Source organism: Ctenopharyngodon idella, chromosome 15, assembly GCF_019924925.1.
Source record: "Ctenopharyngodon idella isolate HZGC_01 chromosome 15, HZGC01, whole genome shotgun sequence".
NCBI lineage: Eukaryota > Metazoa > Chordata > Actinopteri > Cypriniformes > Xenocyprididae > Ctenopharyngodon > Ctenopharyngodon idella.
Genome location: NC_067234.1, coordinates 5,755,305 through 5,774,333, shown reverse-complemented (window position 1 = coordinate 5,774,333; position 19,029 = coordinate 5,755,305). Strand labels below are relative to the sequence as shown.

The window sequence follows — 19,029 nt, the reverse complement described above, 5'->3', positions numbered from 1 at the left end:
AGATTTTGATTAAAAATTTCCACGACAAACAATTTTTTTAGTGTATTAACTTGCAAGGATTAATTGTTCACCATAAGACTAGTAATATGCAAAGTAAATAGGGTAAATTTTGATGACTTTAACCTTGCTTATGTTTAGCTGTTTATTCCAAATAGTAGCTAAATATTAATTTACACAAATTATCATATTAAAATGTTTGCATGCCATTGCTTCTTGTCAACATATCCACAGATAATTATGAAGAAATTAATAAAGTAAAAACAAATTCTACTATCAGTCAATCCATCATTTTTATTTATAAAGCACTATATCATCACTATGCATAATTATAAATCCCCCACCGCTTTTCTTAGTCAGGGTGTTCCCCAGGGCTCTGTTCTCGGGCCATTACTATTTATTACTTACATCATGCCTCTTGGACATATTATCCGTCGTCATGGTCTTCATTATCACTGTTATACTGATGATATTCAGAAATATACTGCTTGCAGACCAAATTCTATTCACCAGACCACATCACTATCTACCTGTGTTACTGAGCTAAAGGCCTGGCTAAATTCCTGGCTAAAATACTTGTTCTCAGTTTGAATTTGAGCAAAATAGAAATTTTAATTACTGGCCCCCCATCACTAACAAAAAATATAGTAAATGTTCCCAGTTTCAACCTTGATGCTACAACAATTTTTCCATCTGCTACTGTTAGAAATTTAGGCATTACTCTTGATACTTAACTGACTCTGGATGTTTACATTAGTAAACTTTCCAAAGCTGCATTTTTCCAGCTTCGCCGTTTAGCCCAATTTCGTTCTTATGTTTCCCCAAAAAATGCTGAATCATTAGTGCATGCTTTTATTACATCACGCCTCGACTACTGTAATGATCTTTTTGCCGGATTACCATTGCACCTTATCTCTCGTTTACAATACATTCAAAATTCTGCTCCAAAAATATTAACCCCCACTAATTGATCTGCTCATATTACCCCTATCTTCTTTAAACTCCAATGGCTCCCTGTATCATCTCGCATTACTTACAAAACTCTTCTGCTTACTTTTATTAAATAATGTTGTTAATTTAGATTAATTTGAAATACATTTATATCAGATCCATTAGTGATATAAGCTTAATTTCTATTGTTTTAATGTAGCTGAAGAGTTTGGCTGCATTTATATGACAGATCCATTGTTTTGATACCTATCTATTTTTTATTTATTTATTTATTTTTGTTTACATTCACGTGAGATGGAACTGATTGCATTTACATTAATAATGAGCTAAATCACACAAAATTATTTTATTTTATTTTATTTATTTTATTTTCATGTCCGTGTGCTTGTACATAGATTTAAGGGGTCTTGACATGATGTTTGTAATTATTTCAATATTTTCACTCAGTTTTAAATATGGTCATATATTAAAAAATATTATTTTCAACGCTCAATTTGACCTTTTGTCATGAACATGAACCATCCATTCGTTCCTAATGCTCCTTCAGAAGGCTGTGCAGATCTTCCCTGACATCTTAATCTTTGTGAAATCTAGTTTAAAACTTGCAGTAGCTTCAGGTGTCTGTGAACATGAGTAAGTCTTTGGTCTTGGCTGACCTGCTCTCTCTTTCTTGTCATGTCATTGTTCACCACTGCTGGGCAGGTTACCAAAATGATATGGTAAAGTAGGTGTTGATGTGTTGTTGGAGAGGTGGTCAGATGAAAATATCTACCACTGTCTAATGTCACAATGTGGATGAAGTAAAAAACAAGCCATTTGACAGCTTGGTTTCAACTTATGCCATTTTTGGGGGATCTGAAAAGTTTTTTTTATTCATAGAACAGTGATATCTTAAATGTCAAAAGATCAAAGAAAATTTGATTCCTCATTCCATAAATGCTTTATTGGTCAACAAAAATAATACTGTTGCTGATTCTCCAGAGAAAAGGGAAGAATTTGGCCCTTCTAATATCGAGCTCACCTTGGTAACTAGGGATGTATGATTTAGACCAAGAAGTCTCAGCTAGGCAATACCAATTCTGAAACATGTTGATCTTGTGTTGTGGTGTCTAGCAACTGGAGCTGGCAAGTACACCCCTTCACATCTGTTTGGGATCAGCGGTTCTGTGTGCCTGAGTTCATAATGTTTTCTTCCACACAGTGAGACTGACAGCTGATACATGACTATATTTTGGTTACTAGATATCTGGGGGAAAATAGAATTGGTTGACAGTGTAAATGCAGCCAAAGTGTTTAGTGATGAATCAATAATGGTGGAGCAACCATCTGTCTGACAAAGATTTACTTTAACATCAACTGAATCTGTTAATTAAATTAATAATTTTAAATTTGTGGTTTCTGGAAATGATTTAAATTACTATATATTTTTGTCATTATGTTTCAGTTTATCCACAGTTATACCCTTTTTTTGTTTGTTTGTTTGTTTGAAAAATTTAAATGATTTCAACCGGTGTGGTTCCACTTGCCCGTATCATTTTTGATATTTTGCCAGAAAAAAAAATGCAATTCCACCTCAGGGCAAAACTGAAAACTAAGAATAAATATAGCTGCAAGCAGCAATGCGGGGCCAAGCACCGAAGGCACCACAAGCAGAGAAACACAGCAAGCAGAGCAACACAGCAAGCAGAGCAGAACATCAAGCAGAGCAGAGCAGCACAGCAAGCAGAGCAGCATTTCAAGCAGAGCAACACTGCAAACAGAACAGCACAGCAAGCAGAGCAGCACTGTAAGCAGAACAGCACAGCAAACAGAGCAGCACTGCAAGCAGAGCAGCACACCAAGCAGAGCAGAACATCAAGCAGAGCAGCACTGCAAACAGAACAGCACAGCAAGCTGAGCAACACTGCAGGCAGAACAGCAAAGCAAAAAGAGCAGCTTTTAAAGCAGAGCAACACAGCAAGCATTTCAAGCACTCAAATGTCTGAGTTGTAGCGCAATGCGGAGCAAGAAGAGCAAAAACAGCAGAAATTGAATGTACATGAAAGAAGCTGGTTCAGAAGTAGAGTTAAGAATGAGCTCAAAATGACCAGAAGCTGAGATGAAAATGAACACAGAATTAACAAAAATAGATTTATTTCTAATTAAAAGAGAAAGACTAGTACAATACTTATTGGGATAATAAAGGAATTGAAATGACAACATTACAAACAATTTTAGGAAGTTGCCCCACACAGGACTCAAACCCACAGTCTCTGGATCATGTGTCTGTCACTCAACTCTTTGCACCACTGGGCAGACAGTGTCATGTAGCTGTCAGAGTTCAGTAGTTCATGAGAATGAACTCACAATGAAGAATTTTTATAAAAATGCACCACATGTCACATTTATTAATTTTAGTTTAGATCATTCTCAGAAACATTCAATATCTGGAACAGAAGCAATTTGTACAAAATAACCAATTAGCATGCTAAGCTAATTAACATAAGACAACAAACACAAGCAAGGTCACATTCAGAGATGAGGAGTAGGAGGAGTAGCGAAAAAATTTTTTTTCATTTACTCAAATATGGAGGACAGGTACATTTAAGGAAAATGACAAATGACACATTGTTGGAATAGGTATAAGCCAGGGAATAAAATGACATAAAGCATAAACATTTTGGAAAATGTTTTCAAAAGTTATAAGCGTTTTTTCAAAAATCATTAATTTGAATCTGTTCAGTCATTTATGTGTGGCTCAGTCCAAAGATCACCTGAGCCGATTTTGGACAAAATTTGTAGGAGGAGTAGCGAAAAAATGGAATACTGTACTTTTCAAAATGGCCACTACTGTACTGGGTGGAGTCTTAATGTAAGATGTTGAATGTGATCAGTATAAAGAGAGGAATCAGTTGTACTAAGATTCATTTTTCTGGAACAAAGGGTTCAAAAGTTATAACCTTTACAAAAGTGAATTGTTAAACTGGTGGTGGCACTATAGAGTTGGTCCTAGATACTCCAAAGTTGGTCAAATTACTTTTAATTACCATCACTACAAGTGTGCCAAATTTGATAATTTTCCTACTATTGGTTCATTGACTACCATTCGGGGGGAAGAAGAAGAACTACGAATTTGTACGTAAATGAATTGCATGGGATAGCTTCAGATTAGACCAGTTTTAGGCACAATGCCTAGAACAGACACAAGTTCTGCATCTTTTCCTGCCACAGTACCTCATACGGTCGGGGAATGTGTCACACTGAGTTTCAAACCCACAACGCAAAGCATTCGGGATCCGTGGTGTAACACATTGAGCTAATCAGCCATGCATGTTCATCAGTCTGCTGAGCAGAGGTTTCAGTGTGAGAAAGAGTTCACAAAAAAGCTCCATAGCATGTTAACCATATTAGAATGCAAAGTTACATAATTCCAACTAAGTTTTGGTTAACCTGATGACTGAAGACCACATTAGAAAGAATGGCAATTGGTTAGCATGCTAAGCGATTACTGTGCTAAGCTAACTAGCATAAGACAACAAACACAAGCAAGGTCACATTCAGAGATGAATATCTTAGGAACAGTAGTGAATATCAAAAATCTGTTTCGTCATTTTTGTGCGGCTCGGTCCAAAGATCATCTGAGCCGATTTTGGACAAATTTGGACAAAATTTGTGGAAGGAGTAGCGAAAAAACTGTTTTTCATTTATTTCAATATGGCAGACAGGTACATTTAAGAAAAATGACAAATGACAAATCGTTGGAATAGGTATAAGCCAGGGAATAAAATGAGATAAAGCATAAACATTTTGGAAAATGTTTTCAAAAGTTATAAGCATTTTTTGCAAAAATCATTATATCTGTGGAACTCTAGGTGGTGCTGTGTTGAAAATTCTCAGGTACCTTATTCTGATATTCTGATGATGATACGTACCAATTTTTGTGAAGATATGTCAAATTATTTAAAAGTTGTTGCAATTTATGGCAAAATGGTGGACACGTATTTCATCCCATGTTGACAAATTTGGTATCTTCGGATTTGGCATGACACAATCCATAGACACTAAGATCATGATTTTCTGACAAACTGTTCAAAAGTTATTGACCAAAATAGCTATTTTCCAGATCTCATGAACTGTAGGTGGCGCTGTTCCCAAATTTGGTATGGACCCTCAGATCATGGCTCTGATTAAGTGTACCAATTTTTGTTTCGATTGCTCAAAGTTTGGCCGAGATACAGCCTCTGAACCAATTTTGGGTCGACCTCGTTAAGTTTGTGACATCATAACTTTTGAACAAAGATGAATAAAAAAAATCTGTTGAGTCATTTCTGTGCGGCTTGTTCCAAAGATCATGTGACCAAAGTTCGGACAAAATTGGAGAAAAAACGGAATACTGTACTTTTCAAAATGGCGTCTACTGTCATGGGCGGAGTCTTAATGTAAGAAGTAGATTGGCATCAGTATTAAGAGAGGAATCAGATGTACTAAATTAGATTTTTCTAGAGCAAATGGTTCAAAAGTTATAACCTTTAGAAAAGTGAATTTTTGAACTGGTGGTGGCGCTATAGAGTTGGTCATAGAGACTCCAAATTTGGTTCAATGACTTTTCATGAGCATCTCTACAAGTGTGCCAAATTTGATCATTTTCTCATGTTTCGTTGATAGGGTTGCCATAGACTCCCAGAGGGGAGGAAGAAGAAGAAGAAGAATAATTAAAGCTGCGAGCAGCATTTATCGGGGTTCAAGCATTTCAGGCAGTTTGCATAAAAAGGACACGTCTTATTTAGGAAGCATGTAACCACTGAAATCATAGAGGAACAGCTATAGCATATGTTATAGCAAACACACAGAAAGAAAAGGTTTAAACAATAATACTTGATAACATACACACACACATACACATATTTTCTTGTAGATTCAGTATTTGAAATACATAAATGGTAAAGATGTTTTCTGCAAATCTCAGTAAAACATCTTTTCAGGTTTCCGTTTATTTAATGTGGCACAACTGTTAAAAGTAATACTCTAATTGAAATGTAGATGCATTTTGACAAAAAAGTGTTAGTAAATGTTAAAATAATAATTTTATTAAGTCTACATATGAATTATAGAACAATTTTAGTGAATAGTATGACAAAATTACTATTTTAGACAGCAGGTGGCAGCAGAGGACCTCTTATTGGCTCACTTTCATTTTAACAGTGTCTGTTTTGTCTAAAGTTTAATTTACATTTTAACTCTATTAATTAAACATGCTTACACACACATATTTTGTTGCAGAAATGGATATTTGAAATCAATAATGAGGTAAGAAAATGCAGATTCCAGGTTTCCTCTTTAAAAATCATCATTTTCAGGTCTCAATGTAATTGTAATGTTATATTACTGCAAAAACATATGTCAAATGAACAAATGAAGTGGTAAACCTTGACAAAATGTGATGTGTAATGTTATTATAAGGATTTATATAGTTTAAATGGATTATAAATGACAAAACCTTGAAATCTTGAAAGCTTGAATTATATTAGTGGCCTTCTGCTGCCATCTGGTGGCACAAAATGACAAACTTAATATAGAAAAATATGGTTTTAAAGGTTTTTTGACAGTTATAGCGCCACCTATTGCCCAATCTCCACCATTTTGTGTGTGTGTCCTCAGAGTGTATCCATACATATGTGTGCCAATTTTGGTGAAAATATCTCATTTCGTTTTGAAGTTATAGACACTTATATATATATATATATATATATATATATATATATATATATATAAAAGAGCATAAAAAATGACCCATGAAAGACTTTGATTGGATTTTTTTGCCACTTCCTATCAAAATTTTGACATGTGGGCTTTAACATGTACTAAACCAACTTAGGTTCTGTGTTTCCTACGGTGGTTTCGTCTCGATCGGATAAACGGTTTCGAAGATATTCGCAAAAGTTTTTTAAGCGCTAAATCACAACGTGGCACAAACCATAAGGCGAAACCTGGCAAGTCTGGTATCGTTGGATTTGGCAAGGATTCAGGAGTCTAAAGACATGACTTCCGTGAAAATAAGTCGATCACACCCTGAGTTCTATACATTTTTGGCCGAAACCATTAAAAACACAAGTTTTTTAAAGTTTTCTAACAGTAATAGCGCCACCTATGGTCCGATCTCCATAAAAATTGGTGTGCTTCTTTAGAGTCATATCCTGCACATTCGTGAAGTTCTGAGTTTTCTTTTAGGTTTTATAGGCTTCTGGGTATATTTAGCCACGCCCACTTTTTAAATGACCCTGTTATAGCGACCCAAAGGGTAAAGTTCAACTTTTTTGATAATTATTGATCTAGAGAGTCCAGAGAATTGTCCTGCACTGGTTTTATTCCGATCGGGTGAAAAACCTAGGACTAGTTCGCAAAAGTAAGTTTTTCAAATATTCATAAATAATTAATGAACAATTTAATTGACAGCATTGGTTCTTGAGGCAAAATTGTTCAGCATGAGGAGATCTATCAAATGATATGCATATTGTGTGGATTTATGAAACACCACGTGATTACTGAGGCGTAAAACTCGTTAGCGCCAACTAGTGGCCGATTTCTTTCAAAATTCTTACAGACCTCTAGGACCATGAGTCGAACATGCCCACTGACTTTGGTTCCGATCGGCCTCCGTTAACCTTGTCTAATAGGTGCTCAAATTTCATTGGCCGATGGCGGCCATCTTTTTTGAGATATGCCAATGTCCTCATAGACTATCATGCCCCCTTGGACCAAGATACTGCATACCAAATTTTAAGTCGATCGTACTAACGGTTGCATAGTTATAGCTGTTTTCATGTTTTTTTTTTTTTCGTGTTATAGCGCCACCTAGTGGTCAATCGTCGTGATTTTTTTATCGTGGCCAAAAATTTAGGCCGTACATATGTGTACCGAGTTTGGTGCAAATATCTCATTTCGTTCTCGAGTTATAGCCATTTTAGTAAAAGTGGCTCCGCCCACATCGTACGTTTTGGCATCCCTTAGTGACCGTGAATCACAATTTCAATGTTTTTTTAATAATTATTGATATTCGGACTCCAGAGAAGATGTCTGCACTGGTTTGGTTCCGATCGAGCGAAAAACCTAGGACTAGTTCGCAAAAAGTAGGTTATTGACAAAATTCAAAATGGCGGAAAAAGTTTTGTTCGTCAAAGACTCAGCTTTCCAATGATACAAGACACTTGAGTCTGGGACAAACCGTCTAGGAGTTATGAGCCATTTCGCGCATTTGATCACTGTAGCGCCACCTATTGGCCAATTTGGGTCATAACTTCTGAGGTTCTCCCCAAATTGAGGACTATCATTTGGCCAAGTTTAAGTCTCTAGCATTTACGGTTTGGGCTGCACGATGTGTTTTAGCGGAGAATAATAATAATAATTAAAGCTGCAAGCAGCATTTACCGGGGTTCAAGCATTTAAGGCCTTTAAGCATATAAAAAGTTATTATATTTTATTCAGCAAGCATGTAAACGCTTAGATCATAGATGGAAAAGACCACTTACAGCCAATACAGGCAATTCAGTAAGGAAAAACATGGTTTTTAAAGGTTTTTTGACAGTTATAGCGCCATCTATTGCCTGATCTCCACCATTTTTTTTTGTCCTCAGAGTGTCTCCATACATATATATGTGTGTGCCAATTTTGGTGAAAATATCTAATTTCATTTTGAAGTTAAAGACACTTATATATAAGAGAGCATAAAAAATGACCCATGAAAGACTTTGATTGGATTTTTTTGCCACTTCCTACCAAAATTTTGACATTTGGGCATTAACATATAGTAAACTAACTTAGGTTTCGTGTTTCCTACGGTGGTTTCGTTTCAATCGGACTAACAGTTTCGAAGATATTCGCAAAAGTTTTTTAAGCGCTAAATCACAACGTAGCACAAACCACAAGGCGAAACCTAAAATATTTGGTATCGTTGGACTCGGCAAGGATTCAGGAGTCTAAAGACATGACTCCCGTGAAAATAAGTCAACCACATCCAAAGTTATATATATTTTCACCATTAAAAACACAAGTTTTTTAAAGTTTTTTCACAATTATAGCGCCACCTATGGTCCGATCTACACAAAAATTGGTGTGCTTCTTTAGAGTCATATGCTGCATGTGCTCACCTATTTTCGTGAAGTTCTGAGTTTTTGTTTAGGTTTTATAGGCTTTTGGGTATATTTTGCCACGCCCATTTTCTAAATGACCCAGTTATAGTGACCCAAAGGGTAAAGTTCAACTTTTTTTTGATAATTATTGATCTGGAGAGTCCATAGAATTGTCTTGCACTGATTTCGTTCTGATCGGGCAAAAAAGCTAGGACTAGTTTGCAAAAGTAGGTTTTTCACTTATTTGCGAATAATTAATGAACGATTTGATTGACAGCATTGGTTCTTGAGGCAAATTTGTTCGGCATGAGGAGATCTATCAAATGATATGCATATTGTGTGGTTTTTTAAAACACCACGTGATTACTGAGGCATAAAACTAGTTAGCGCCAACTTGTGGCCGATTTCTTTCAAAATTCTTACAGACCTCTAGGACCATGAGTCGAACATGCCCATCAAGTTTCATTCCAATCGGCCTCCGTTAACCTTGTCTAATAGGTTCTCAAATTTCATTGGCCGATGGCAGCCATGTTTTTTGAGATACGCCAATGTCCTCATAGACTATCATGCCCCCTTGGACCAAGACACTGCATGCCAAATTTTAAGTCAATCGGACTAACGGTTGCATAGTTATAGCTGCTTTCAAGTTTTTTTCAAGTTATTGCGCCACCTAGTGTCTAATCGACGATTTTTTTATTGTGACCAAAGATTGAGCCCATACACATGTGTACCAAGTTTGGTGCAAGTATCTCATTTCGTTCTCGAATTATAGCCATTTTAGTAAAAGTGGCTCCTCCCACAACCTTCATTTTGGCATCCCTTAGCGACCGTGAATCAAAATTTCGACTTTTTTTTTTGATAATTATTGATATTTAGACTCCATAGAACATTTCTGCACTGGTTTGGTTCCGATCAGGTAAAAAACCTAGGACTAGTTTGCAAAAGTAGGTTTTTGACAAAATTCAAAATGGCTGAAAAATTTGCATACCAGAAATAAAATCGGAGATATATGTTTTGTTCGTCAAGTTCTCAGATTTCCAATGATATAAGACACTTGAGTCTGTGACAAACGGTTTAGGAGTTATGAGCCATTTCGCGCTTTTGATTGCTGTAGCGCCACCTATTTGCCGATTAGGGTCATATTTTGTCAACCTCTCCTCGATTTTTGTACTATCATCTGACAAAGTTTCAAGTCTCTAGCACTTACGGTTTGGGCTGCACGATCAGTTTTATGGCACGAGAAAAACAATAAAAATTAAAGCTGCAAGCAGCATTTACCGGGGTTCAAGCATTTATGGCCTTTAAGCACATATGCATAAGAAGATATTAAGTTTCATTTAGCAAGCATGTAACCGCTTAATTCATAGAAGGAACATCTATGCAATGTGCTTAAACACAGAGAAAGAAAAGACTTACACAATGATACTTGATACATTCTAAGCATGCTTACACACACACAGACACACATATTTTCTTGTAGATTCAGTATTTAAATACATGATGGGTAACAATGTTTTGTGTAAATCTCAGTATAACACCATTTTCAGGTTGCATTTTACTCATCATGTGGCACAACCGTCAAAACTAATACTCGAAAGGAGCTGAAGTGATGGATTTTACCAAAAAGGTGATAGTAAATGTTAAAATAGTGATTTTATATATAATGATTAATGAACGATTTGATTGACAGCATTGGTTCTTGAGGCAAAGTTGTTAAGCATGAGGAGATCTATCAAATGATATGCATATTGTGTGGATCTTTGAAACACCACGTGATTACTGAGGCGTAAAACTCGTTAGCACCAACTTGTGGACAATTTCTTTCAAAATTCTTACAGACCTCTAGGACCACGAGTCGAACATGCCCATCAAGTTTCGTTCTGATCGGCCTCCTTTAACCTTGTCTAATAAGTGTTCAAACTTCATTGGCCGATGGCGGCCATCTTTTTTGAGATACACCAATGTCCTCATAGACAATCATGCCCCCTTGGACCAAGACACTGCGTGCCAAATTTAAAGTCAATCGGACTAACGGTTGCGTAGTTACAGCTGTTTTCATGTTTTCTTCAAGTTATCGTGCCTCCTAGTGTTCAATCGACACAATTTTTTTATCGTGACCACAGATTGAGCCCATACACAAGTGTATCAAGTTCGGTGCAAATGTCTCATTTTGTTCTGGAGTTATAGCCATTTTAGTAAAATTGCCAAACTTTTTTTTGATAATTATTGATATTCAGACTCCAGAGATCATTTCTGCACTGGAATGGTTCTGATCGGGCGAAAAACCTAGGACTAGTTCGCAAAAGTAGGTTTTTGACAAAATTCAAAATGGCGGAAAAATTTGCATACCAGAAATAAAATCGGAGATATACGTTTTGTTCGGCAATGTCTCAGCTTTCCAATGATATAAGACAATTGAGTATGTGACAAACGGTTTAGGAGTTATGAGCCATTTCGTGCTTTTGATTGCTGTAGCGCCACCTATTGGCTGATTTTGGTCATACTTTGTCAACCTCTCCTCGTAACCACCTAAATCATAGAAGGAACTGACCATTTTCAGCCAAAACAGTCAATTTACAATTGAAAATATATGAATTTTAAAGCTTTAACAGTTATAGCGCCACCTATTGGCCGATCTCCATAAAAATTGGCATGCTTCTTTAGAGTCATATGCTGCAGTTCTGAGTTTTTGTTTAGGAATTATAGGCTTTTGAGTATACTTTGCCACGCCCATTTTCTAAATTACTCTGTTATAGCAAACAAAATGGTAAAGTTCAACTTTTTTTTGATAATTATTGATCTAGAGAGTCCCTAGAATTGTCCTACACTGGTTTCATTCCGATCGGGCAAAAAACCTAGGACTAGTTCGCAAAAGTAGGTTTTTCACATATTTGCAAATAATTAATGAACGATTTGATAGACAGCATTGGTTCTTGAGGCAAAGTTGTTCAGCATGAGGAGTTCTATCAAATGATATGCATATTGTGTGGTTTTGTGTAACACCACGTGATTACCGAGGCGTAAAACTCGTTAGCGCCAACTCATAGGACCATGAGTCGAATATGCCCAGATACACCAATGTCCTCCTAGACTATCATGCCCCCTTGGACCAAGACACTGCATGCCAAATTTCAAGTTGATCGGACCAACGGTTGCTTAGTTACAGCCATTTTTATGTTTTTTTTTTCAAGTTATAGCGCCACCTAGTGTCCAATCAACGCGATTTTTTTTATAGTGACCAAAGTTTGAGCCAATACACATTTGTACCAAGTTTGGTGCAAATATCTCAAAAACCTAGGACTAGTTCGCAAAAGTAGGTTTTTGACAAAATTCAAAATGGCGGAAAAATTTACATACCAGAAATGAAATCGGAGATATATGTTTTGTTCATCAAGGACACTTTCCAATGATATAAGACACTTGAGTCTGTGACAAACGGTTTAGGAGTTATGAGCCATTTCGCGCTTTTGATGGCTGTAGCGCCACCTATTGGCCGATTTTGGTCATACTTTTTTCAACCTCTCCTCGATTTTTGTACTATCATCTGACAAAGTTTCAAGTCTCTAGGCCTTACAGTTTGGGCTGCATGATCAGTTTTACGGCACAAGAAAAATAATAATAAAAATAAAAATAAAAATCTTAACAAATACAATAGGGTTTCAGCACTATGTGCTTGAACCCCTAAAAATAAAAATCTTAACAGATACAATAGGGTTTCAGCACTACATGCTTGAACCCCTAAAAATAAAAATCTTAACAGATACAATAGGGTTTCAGCACTACGTGCTTGAACCCCTAATAAAAATCCTGACAATTTCAATAGAGTTTCAGCACTTCGTGCTTGAACCCCTAATAATAAAGTAAACTAACGGATACAATAGGTGCCTTAGCACCTTTGGTGCTTGGCCCCTAATTATAAAAACATCTGTTCATCACTTTTCACTGTTCAGTTACACTGACCTTGTATTATCTGACAAACTGTTTGATTAATTTCAAGAATCTTTATTTGCTTCCATCTATAACTGAATCTTGTGCATTCTTTCTTTAGATTTGTTGAACCACAAAATAAAACAGCTGAATCATGGGAGAAAAGAAAGAGATTATTCATACTGGATTTGTGTCTGCAAGCTGCTCTCCACCAGAAAAAGAGAACAGAAGCAACTGTGAAGAAACTGCTGCCATCTGTGAATTATGAGAGATGTGATTTCCTGCTGGATCTGTGGTCACATGTGAAGGACTATGAGACTCAAACAGGCAGGTGTGTCCTTCCAGCATTACAGCCAATTTATCAGTCAGCTCCTGCAGTCTGGAGAATAAAGCTCTCAGAGAGAAAGAGCTCCATCCTCCTAGAAGTGCTGAAACTCCAAACGGAGAAGAAACCAGTAAAGCTGGTAGACTGTACAGATGAAGAGAGTGAAGTGAGGGGATTCCTCCAGTGTCTGCCCTACATCTCACAGCTCAGGTGAGAGTTTTATGGGAAAATTCCACTTATAGTTTGATTCGTTTTATTTTAATGTTCATTAATATGCATTAATAAATAATGTTGTTAATTTAGATTAATTTGAAATACATTTATATCAGATCCATTAGTGATGTAAGATTAATTTCTATTGTTTTAATGTAGCTGAAGAGTTTGGCTGCATTTATATGACAGATCCATTGTTTTGATACCTATCCATTTTTTTTTTTTTTTTTTTGTTCCTAATGTTTTCATTCACTTGAGATGGAACTGACTGCATTTACATTAATAATGAGCCAAATCACACTGAGAGCAGGAAAGTAATTAAACCATTTTTTTTTTTAATTATTTTATTTTATTTTCATGTCCATTTGCTTGAACATATATTTAAGGGGTCTTGACATGATGTTTGTAATTATTATAATATTTTCACTCAGTTTTAAATATGGTCATATATTAAAAAATATTATTTTCAACACTCAATTTGACCTTTTGTCACGAACATAAACCATCCATTCGTTCCTAATGCTGGGGTCCTTCAGAAGGCTGTGCAGATCTTCCCTGACATCTTAATCTTTGTGAAATCTAGTTTAAAACTTGCAGTAGCTTCAGGTGCCTGTGAACATGAGTAAATCTTTGGTCTTGGCTGACCTGCTCTCTCTTTTTTGTCACGTCATTGTTCACCACTGCTGGGCAGGTTACCAAAATGATATGGTAAAGTAGGTGTTGATGTGTTGTTGGAGAGGTGGTCAGATGAAAATATCTACCACTGTCTAATGTCACAATGTGGATGAAGTAAAAAACAAGCCATTTGACAGCTTGTTTGACAGCTTCATAGTACAGTGATATCTTAAATGTCAAAAGATCAAAGAAAATTTGATTCCTCATTCCATAAATGCTTTATTGGTCAACAAAAATAATACTGTTGCTGATTCTCCAGAGAAAAGGGAAGAATTTGGCCCTTCTAATATCGAGCTCACCTTGGTAACTAGGGATGTATGATTTAGACCAAGAAGTCTCAGCTAGGCAATACCACTTCTGAAACATGTTGATCTTGTGTTGTTGTGTCTAGCAACTGGAGCTGGCAAGTACACCCCTTCACATCTGTTTGGGATCAGCGGTTCTGTGTGCCTGAGTTCATAATGTTTTCTTCCACACAGTGAGACTGACAGCTGATACATGACTATATTTTGGTTACTAGATATCTGGGGGAAAATAGAATTGGTTGACAGTGTAAATGCAGCCAAAGTGTTTAGTGATGAATCAATAATGGTGGAGCAACCATCTGTCTGACAAAGATTTACTTTAACATCAACTGAATCTGTTAATTAAATTAATAATTTTAATTTTGTGGTTTCTGGAAATTATTTAAATTACTCTATTTTTTTTTTCCCATTATGTTTCAGTTTATCCGCAGTTATACCCTTTTTTTGTTTATTTGTCTGAAAAATTTAATTGATTTCAACCGGTGTGGTTCCACTTGCCCATATCATTTTTGATATCTTGCCAGAAAAAAAAATGCAATTCCACCTCAGGGCAAAACTGAAAACTAAGGATAATTATAAAAACATCTGTTCATCACTTCTCACTGTCTAGTTACACTGACCTTGTATTATCTGACAAACTGATTAATTTCAAAAATCTTTATTTGCTTCCATCTATAACTGAATCTTGTTTACTTTTTTTTTTAGATTTGTTGAACCACAGAATAAAACAGCTGAATCATGGAAGAAAAGAAAGAGATTATTCATACTGGATTTGTATCTGCAAGCTGCTCTCCACCAGAAAGAGAGAACAGAAGCAACTGTGAAGAAACTGCTGTCATCTGTGAATTATGAGAGATGTGATTTCCTGCTGGATCTGTGTTCACATGTGAAGGACTATGAGACTCAAACAGGCAGGAGTGTCCTTCCAGCATTACAGCCAATGTATCAGTCATCTCCTGCAGTCTGGAGAATAAAGCTCTCAGAGAGAAAGAGCTCCATCCTCCTAGAAGTGCTGAAACTCCAAACAGAGAAAAAACCAGTAAAGCTGGTAGACTGTACAGATGAAGAGAGTGAAGTGAGGGGAATCCTCCAGTGTCTGCCCTACATCTCACAGCTCAGGTGAGAGTTCTATGGGGAACAGACTACACATGCTTGATTATTGTATTCAGTGCTCACAATAAAATTAATGAAATTAATGTGTATGTTGGGTAGACAGTATATATGTGAAAATGCACCAGAAGTGAAAACACTGAATTGAAGTGAGGTTTTGTCATCACCACAGCGGCTGGTTGCGTAAACTTCTTAGACTAGTCTTACAACCCTTACGCAAAGAAAATATATTTCCTAATATATGAATGATCAATATATTAAATGATATTAGAAAATATACAGAATAATATATTGTGTAAATATATTACAATATATTAAATAATGCATAAGGAATTGCCGCTTTCATATATTGAAAATGTGACAATATATTTTTACTAATATATCATAATGTATGTAATTTTATATTCAGTAATACACTTCATAACATATAGATGTACATGAGATAAGAAGGTGCTGCATGTGCATACACAGTGCAGTGTATACACACACATAGAAATATATAATGTAATATATTTCATAATTATGATATATAGTATGATTCATAAATAGCTAGTTATCCATAGCACAAGTGTGTACTAAAGTATTAAGCAAAGAGACTGTGAGTACACAGCCATTACTTTTTAAAAAGTAATATATAATCTTAATGGTGTTCAGTCAATCGTCAACCTAACCACAGGCTCTACTCTTCAGCGCAATGGTAACCCCAAAAACTCACACATACCAGAAACCCTTTTAAATTCCAAAATAATAGAGCATCTAACACTAACAGATCTCCCCCTATATTAATTTTGAGCAAAACACATGAATTAACACTTAATTTTTACATTTACTCTCCTTTAACAGTCAGAAGCAAAGCATGCTGGGAACTAGAAATCAGCTGTCACAGAAATCCTATTCTGTGAATGTGTGTATATATGTGTGTACATTCATTCACATTTATATGGAAACATGTGCAATATACACCGATCAGGCATAACATAATGACCACTTTCCTAATATTGTGTTGGTCCCATTTTGCTGCCAAAACAGCCCTGACCCATCAAGGCATGGACTCCACTAGACCCCTGAAGGTGTGCTGTGGTATCTGGCACCTTTCTGTCCTGTAAGTCCTGTAAGTTGTGAGGTGGGGCCTCCATGGATCGGACTTGTTTGTTCAGCACATCCCACAGATGCTCGATTGGATTGAGATCTGGGGAATTTGGAGGCCAAGTCAACTCCTCAAACCATTCCTGAGCCATTTTTGCTTTGTGGCAGGGCGCATTATCCTGCTGAAAGAGGCCACAGCCACCAGAGACCACCGTTTCATGAATGGGTGAACATGGTCTGCAACAATGCTTAGGTAGTTAGTACGTGTCAAATGTAACGACTGAGACAAATCAGACACAATTATTTGTTATAGTTAACCAATAATTGTTTAAAGCTCACTCTGGGGTCTGTCCCCCATCCTCCGAGAAGTTCTCAGTTACAAGTTTTTTTGCGCTAAAGAATGTTGGTTGCCACATGGAACAGCAGAGAAGAGCAGAGACAAAGAGACACAGAAAACCTGCATCTTTCCTGCATCTTTCCCACAGAAAACAGACTTTCCTGCATTAATTTATAGACAGACTGTTCTATAAATTAACATGCATATCCCAGGAAATGGTATTCATTATTACTGTTTGTTGTATTGTACTCAGTATTGTATTCACATATTTTATGATACATTTAAGGTAGCCTCAATTATGCCATGTTTAGTGTCTACGGGTTCGTATCAAGAAAATTTAAATGCTTGTGTATGCGATATGTCGATACCTGTGCAACACATCTGTATTACAAGAATCTTTAATACTTCTTCTTCAAAAACTCAGCCAGTTAATCTTGCTCGGTCGTAAAAGCCCTGACAGGAGGTGTGTTGTCGCCCAGAAATACAACATCTTCATTGGTCAGGTCAACCCTAAGAGGTGTGACTTTGACCAGAGGTTAAAAGCCAGTGCACAATGCCCCTCCCTCTCTTCTTCTTGCTTCTTGGACGACTGAAGAGACTCCTTTTTGCTCCAGGCCTCTTCAGGCCAAGGCCTGTGGGCCTGGAAGGCCTGTAGGCCTAGGCCTGCAACCCAGCCATGTGCTCATCTATGAGAGAGAGAAAGAACTCTTTCCCTACTAAGAGTCAAATTAACAGCTTAAGTTGTTTCATATTACTTCATCCAACGCAGAAGATACTGGCTACAACTTCAGACCAAATCATCAAGGACTCCTCAGCCTGCAAATCCGATGCTCCTCGACCTAAAGGCATTTTGCAAGTATCGCACTTTTGAACACTAAACAGCGATTTAGTACAAATTTGAAAAACTCCTTTGTTACAAGGGAGTTTTTATGATGAATTTTATGATGTCTTTGACTTTTTCCCATAGCTCCATTTCCGGTCCCACTTCCGGTTCAACTCTATCACTATTAATTTTTACCTACGTATGTGTGTGACCTGCGTGTATGTTAGATTAGTTATGTGTTTGTGAGTTAGTTAATAAAGCTTGTGCACAATACATGTTTGGTTCTGACTCCGTCTGCTAATAAATTGCCTCTTAAATGATTTAGATCTTGACTACATGCTCTGAGTAGTACTGTACAATAAGAATGTTATTTCCCATAACTTGGAAATGAACATTTCTTAGAATTAATAAACAATTAACACTGAGTGTTCACTGGACGAACAGGTTAATTGATTGTAATATTAATTTTAATGTAGCTATGTCAAGTTAATCCGATTAACTGATTCACATATTCATAATTAATCATAATTAATAATCATAATGAGTTATGAATAATTATTAATATTCCCCCTTTTTTAGTTAATTCGCTACACAAAGTAACATCCATATGGATGGCATGACCCAAGGTTACCCAGCAGAAAATTGCCTAAAGCCAGAGGTGGACAGTAACGAAGTACATTTACTTGAGTACTGTACTTAAGTACACTTTCTGAGTATCTGTACTTTACTTGAGTATTATTTTTTCTGGAAACTTGTTCATTTAACTTCACTACATTTGAAAGACAAATATTGTAATTTTTACTGTCAAGGTCCTTGAGTAGAAAGTAGTTATGTTAGTCAGGAGGTGATTTTTCTTCTTCTCTAAAACATGATTGTTTTTTTGCAGACGACAGACAGCCTATCAGTAATCACTTTTGTAGGGTCACATGTCGATTTCCCATCAATTTTTTTTTGAAGACATCATTTGGTGGCAAAATGGACGAAGAATGATCCTCTGCGCAGTGCGCGCATCCATGGCCATACTTAGACAGTATGTTCCAGTTTTTAGAAAAGAGTAAAGATTCTTTTCATTTGAAATGTTTGCTTTGTTTACCGAAAACAAACCACATCACAGCCTACAAAAACTCTCCATCAAACCTGCGTAAGCATATTGAAATATATCTACTTTTAATTTC

General features: G+C 36.4%; 1 protein-coding gene across 1 annotated transcript in view; it reads left to right on the top strand.

Annotated features, from left to right (window-relative positions):
* LOC127496077 (uncharacterized) overlaps positions 1-19,029 on the top strand; it is a 485,656-nt gene that overhangs the window by 43,080 nt on the left and 423,547 nt on the right. The window contains exon 15 of the mRNA XM_051863678.1: positions 13,102-13,311. Within this exon, the coding sequence (XP_051719638.1) occupies positions 13,102-13,311 (210 nt within the window). The remainder of the gene's footprint in view (positions 1-13,101; positions 13,312-19,029) is intronic.